Source organism: Panthera tigris, chromosome B1 (genome assembly GCF_018350195.1).
Source record: "Panthera tigris isolate Pti1 chromosome B1, P.tigris_Pti1_mat1.1, whole genome shotgun sequence".
NCBI classification, from domain to species: Eukaryota; Metazoa; Chordata; class Mammalia; order Carnivora; family Felidae; genus Panthera; species Panthera tigris.
Genome location: NC_056663.1, coordinates 147,267,130 through 147,273,129, shown reverse-complemented (window position 1 = coordinate 147,273,129; position 6,000 = coordinate 147,267,130). Strand labels below are relative to the sequence as shown.

The window sequence follows — 6,000 nt, the reverse complement described above, 5'->3', positions numbered from 1 at the left end:
TTTTCTTCTGTATTTTTTAAATGGTTTGATTTACCAACATGCCAAACTAATAATGCACCAACTCAAAAGCATATAGTTCATATTGGTACTTCCTTCATGTCAGTTAGCCCAAAGTGGGTTAATAGCTGCACATTATTTATGTTCAGGTTCTTTGAAAACTTACTTGTGGACTTGATGCATGTTTTAAGTAAAGAAGATGGACATCTCTTGTGTAAAATAAATGGGTACTTAAATTGATAATGTTGTGGTAGGTTGGTTATAGTGGCAATGCTGATTAAGCATTTATGGGGCCTAAGCCAATTATAACCATTCGGCACTCTGTTGCACAAAACATTCTAGAGGCTAGAATTGATTCAGTCCCCTTTATAGAGAGCCTTGCATTTCACAGTTAAGGGGTTCAGAGCCAGGCTTTATAATCCATTTAAGAATGCTCCACATTGAATATGTCACCACAGCAGTTTTCCCAGCTGCTGATGACACCATAGCTTGCCTGTTGAGACAATAATGGATCCTGACCTCTCCTAGTTCAGGGTTTTAAAATACAACCATAAAACAACAGGGACCTTGAAAACCCATTTAGACCCTTTTCTCTCCTCTGGGGGAACCACTCCCAACCCATTCCAAACACGTTAAACTTCCTCCTGTTTTTATATACTAGCAAAGAGACTCCATAACCTTTTACCATCCTGTGCCGAACACTTACAGAGGGCATAATTCTGGTGGCAATTCCATCCCTCACTGCAGAACATCCCGCAGCTGAAGCCCACTTCCTTCCTGACTGCTGAAACCCAGCTAAGCAGTTCGGAGCGCTTTGCCACGACCCGCAACTAGGTGGACAGTCCTTGACCAATCTGGTGGCCCCAGTGCCCTCGCTGGGCGTGGTCCAGGGCTGCAAAGATGTCCAGAACTTGAGGGACCCGGGGCCACAGTGGGAGAGGGAGGGTCGGTGCCCGCCGCTCTCGCGAGAGTTCGCGGGGTGAGGGCGGTGAGGGACTGGAGACTAGGAGTAGGGGGAGGAGGAAGAAGAGGAATCGGAGGAGGGGGAGGCGCGACAAGCAGCTCAGCAGTCACGGCGGCTGTTCTTCGGAGAGCAGGCGTGTGGCCCTTTCCCCGCCTTCTTTCCCTTCCCCTCCCAGTGAGTGATTCAAGCCGTGCGCTTCCCACTTCCGCCCCCTCCGCCTGCCGTTGGAACTAGCAAAGCCGAACAAGTTGGGGCCGTCGAACAGCTGGCGCTTCCCTTCCTCCTCCTCTCCTCTTCTTCTCTCCTTCCCTCTTCATCCCTGGCCGCCGCCACCGCCGCCGCCGCCGCCCGGAGGCCTAGAAACCGCAAAGCCCCCAGCCCACGCCGCGGCAGACATGAGCTTCTTGTTGTGAGTAGCCAGGCCCCGCGCGCGCCGGCTTTGTTCGGTCGACCAGGGCCGCGGGCCCCAGCTCGCCTTGCCCCGAGCTGCCCGGGCTAGGCGTTCCCACTGAGCAGCTCTCCGGTAGCCCTTCTGGTGCGCTGGCGCTGCCTGACGGCCGTCGCCTCCCCAACCCGCTTCAAGCTCGCTTGGAGTCCTCCAGCCCCCACAGAGGCTCTTTCTCCCCGGACCCCGAGTCCCGACACACCCCGGTGCCTGGGTCTGCATTCTCCATCTCCCCATCTTTCCCTTCGTTCCACTCTTGGGTTTGTTGGTTTGCACGCTCTGCATAGATACCTCCCACTCCTCCGCATGACCTTTATGCGTCGCGTGCCGGGTGGTCTTTCTCCGTTTCGCTTGCCCATTGCTTTTTTCTGGATTCCAAGCACACAAGATCGGGCGTTGTACTTTTCCCTGTCACCCCAGCACCCTTTTAACTTCCCTCTTAGGTTTTAGGAGTGGAAAGTTGGAGTAACAAGTCCTGTGGATGTAACACATCCTTAATGAGGCGGCTTTAGGATCAGGATCCCCAGGTGACAGCCCAGGGTCTTGGAGTGTGGAGCAGCTACTTGGTTCACCGAGGTGCCCTTCCTCCCAGTATGCTCCCCAGAAAAGTACGGGCTTTATCTTTTTAGACAGCCACCAAGCAGTCCGGGAGTGTGCTCTGGGTTGATTAGGTCCGCTGGGGAGTTATTTTGCAGATCATTTGTAAATGCCAACTTAACGTCACATTTAGTGCTGGTCGCTATTTCATTTACCTTTATTGCAGAAGAGTTTGGGGGGATGGACAGAAAGATGGGATGGCCAGATGGGGGTATGGAGGCAGCAGACAGCCCCAGGTCGTCTGAACACCCTTGGAATTCCGCGTTTGAAGGCTTCGTTGTGATTCACTTTTGTTTGATCTGTGGTTAGAAAGCTAATAAAAACTTGGAGGTTGAAACTAACATCATATACTCCTTTACTGTTGTGGACAGAATAGTATTTTTCTTCACAACAGTAGCAATAGCAGTTCTGTTCCCATTCTCTTCTTTCCCCACCTGTAATTTTTAGTCATCACATTGGCACCTGGATCCTGAGAATTTAATTAACCCTTATTTTCACAGGCCCCTATGTAGAATATTAATTCTTTTTCGAGTGTTCAGGCAAAACTGAGTGACCACAGAAGGCTAACTGGCAGGCCAGCTTGCTAACATTTCTCATGTACACAGGAGGCCTGGCTTGTGTCATCCTGCCTAACACATGTGAGTTTGTGAAATCTCTTCCTTAGGCTCATCCTGGAAGTTGATTTTGAGTTTGTCATGTAGGTAGTGATAGGAGGATTGGGGGACTTCATGAAAGTCCTTGTTTCCCATGTTAGCTTGAAACGAGATTTCCAGGTATCTCAGCTTGAAGCTTCTCATCTTGAGTGTATTTTTACACTGCTGATGTTTGATTTCTTCAAGAATTAAAAGCTGTCTTCAAAATAGCAATGTAGATGATGTCTGTAACTGCTGCTAATGGACTTGTGTCTCTTGGAACTCTGAGCTAAATTGGTTGAGGCAGGGAAAAACCATATTTGGCTGAAACTAGGGATGGAGAAAATTTTGGTGGTATTTTCTGAATACACCTAGAATAGTATCCTATTTATACAATGCTCAGTATGTAATAGTTACAGAAATGAAGTGGATAAGTTTATTTTTTCTGAAGCATATTAGTTACATAAGAAAAGTCTTGCCATAACTGATGTATGTAAATATATGGCACATTAGAGGGTTTGTACTATTTGGGGTACAATTTTTCAGTCAGGTCTCATGTAGCAGTTAATATATTCCCAACATTGGATTGTGTTTGACAATCCAAAAAAGTTAATCCAACACTTTTGGTTTTGGTTTTGGTTTTTGTCCACTAGTAGTTCCAACGCTAAATTGAAGATCTCATAGATATAAATAATTATTCTCAGAAATGAAAGAACAAAGTTTTGGTTATTTCATCTATATGTTATTTGGTATAGCTTCCTGAATATTATTTCTTCACCAGGAGTTGATCAGAGAAATTAAGAGTTGCTGTTTAGGAGTTAAATATAAGTATTTTCTGGGCATCTGGGTGGCTCAGTTGGCTAAGCCTCTGACTCTTGATCTCAACTCAGGTCTTGATCTCAGGGTTGAGAGTTCAAGCCCACGTTGGGCTCCATGCTGGGCATGGAGCCTACTTAAAAAAAAAAAAAAGTGTGTGTGTGTGTATACACACATTTTTCTCTAGTTCTTAGAAGCTTACTTGGAAGGCTACTGTAAATGGTTGTAGCTGAGGAAGTAAGGGCAATGTGAGATATGTTAGTTAATGAGGATGCTGACTCATAATTCCCGAGGGCTTTAAGACAGAAGGAAAGAATTATTGTTTAAAAAAATAATTTATCGTGCCAGGCACTGATGTAGGCACTGGCTATCATTTATGAACAAAACAGTAAAAGATTCCTGTATTAGTTCAGTTTATGTTTTGGTAAGTGACCATAAACACTGAATATCAGTAAATTATACCACATGGTAGGAGGACATAAGTGCCAGGAAACAAAGTAAAGCAGGGTAAAGAGGTTTTGGGATGGGGAGATGAGGTAGATTAGGTAATACCCAAAGGGTGTCCAGATAATCAGCAGCAGTGATACCTTTTGTAGCTTTTGTGCAGATGCACAGAATAAATTTGTACAGCATGTGTAGATAAGATTGGGACAAAGCTTTGGGTGTGCTGCACACTGGCCTTTGGGTATCTTTAATAAGCTAAATTCCCAACTGATACATAGAGAAACTTCACAGGAACCTAATTTAACTTAATAGACTCAAATCTTTAAACACTGTCAGCACCTGCTGTGTGCTAAGCATTGTGGACAATGTGGGACTCCAGAGTGATCGATCGCTTATAAATCGTCATCTGTAATAGATGCAGTACATGGGGGTCTAAAGAATATGGAGCAATTTGTCCGATTTGGGCTGGAAGAAAGCTTTGTGAAAGAAGTGATGGAATATATAACAAGGGTTTTCTGAAAGGGGAAGGGGAAGTGGAAGATTTCAGTCAGAGGAAACGTCATAGAGACATGAATTTGCTTGTGAATTGTCCATTTTCAGGTTTGTCCGAAAAGCTGTAGAATCTTGGAGCTAGATGAGATCTATAAGTAACATAGCTTACTCAACCTCTTTTTGGTAAAGTGGCAAAATCACCAACTTTAGGTTATTGGCCTGATTATTGGCATGGGTTAAATCAAAATACAGCCCTCTTAGGGTTTTTCCTCTCTTGGCATTTTATGCATATAAAATCCAGGGAAATTTAGGATCAGAGCTCTTAACGTTCACTCAAAGTGTGTTCACTGAAAATACTGAGTATTCTCTATATTTCTTGCATTTTGGAATTGCTAGTCTCTTCTGACCAGTGAAATTTTACAGAAATATTTAACTTGAAAAAGACTAAGGCCTTATTTCCTAATGTAGGGCTACTTGGTTGAAACAGAGTTGAAACAAACACTTGTAGTTAACTTTAAAATGGAAGTCTGTAGGAAAGGTGGTTTAGGGATGTGAATGAGTATAAACCAGATCTGTTTCTGTATAGGCAGAAACAAAGAGATAGATAGAGACAGGAAGGAAATTTTTATTAAGCATTATGTGAAGTAACTTCAATGTAAGGATAGAAATTTAGGAAAGGAGACCCAGGGTTATAGCTGTGTTTATGTGTCCATCTCTGTCTTCCTTCTCTTTTTTCTCCCTGCCCCCTTCCCCAGATCCATCTTTGTTTTTTGTTTTAAATTTTAAGCTTATGTATTTATTTTTGAGTCAGAGAGTGGGGGTGGGGGGAAAGAGAATCCCAAGCAGGCTCCGCACTGGTAGTGCAGAGCCTGACATGGGGCTCGATCTCATGAACCATGAGATCATGAACTGAGCGTAAATCAAGAATCATATTGTTTCAGTTTTGGCTAGTGGGAGTCCTATTCAGGCTGGCTTTTGTGTCCCTTTGACTTGTCTCTGTCTTTTTGTGAGCACTACCTAACTTTCTGGCACAACCAAATGTTCCAGGTTTATCCTACACTTTCTCTGCCCTGGCCCTGGAAATGGTTATTTCTCTAAAGGTGTAGGTTCTGTTCATTGAAAAATAGTATTTAGAAAACAGAATGTGGGTGATAGATATGCTTGTTGGTTCAGATGTGTTGCTGCTCCCAGACCTTCTCATTGGACTGTGCTAGAAACTAACATATCCACACACGTTTACATGTGCATATATTTTTTTCTATCTGTGTATATTGAGTACATTAACTCTAATACCTGCAATGTTGAGCCAAGTAGCACAGGGTTCCTTCTAGCCTTCTCCCTTTACATATTTTTCACTTCCTTCTTTGTTAGTGAGAAACTAGGCTCCCATAATCCCCAACATACGTATTTGCTCAAACCGCTGTGTATATCCATTCTCCTAACCCAACTCTTCCTGGCCACCCTTCTTGTGGCTTGGGCCTCCGCATGTCATCTGAGCATGTGTGGGCCCCTGCTTCCACCATATCATGGTTGAAGGCAGTCTCAGACTCCACTGGGTATGGTGTGAGTGTGACAGTAATCTAATTTTTTCCCTATGAATCCTGTGTTTAGGA

The 6,000-nt window shown here is 44.3% G+C and overlaps 1 protein-coding gene across 1 annotated transcript in view; it reads left to right on the top strand.

Annotated features, from left to right (window-relative positions):
• Positions 1 to 1,142: 1,142 nt before the first annotated feature.
• The window catches only part of MOB1B (MOB kinase activator 1B), a 49,185-nt gene continuing 44,327 nt past the window's right edge, over positions 1,143 to 6,000 (top strand). Inside the window, exon 1 of the mRNA XM_042984407.1 lies at positions 1,143 to 1,370. Within this exon, the coding sequence (XP_042840341.1) occupies positions 1,357 to 1,370 (14 nt within the window). The 5' untranslated portion in view covers positions 1,143 to 1,356. The remainder of the gene's footprint in view (positions 1,371 to 6,000) is intronic.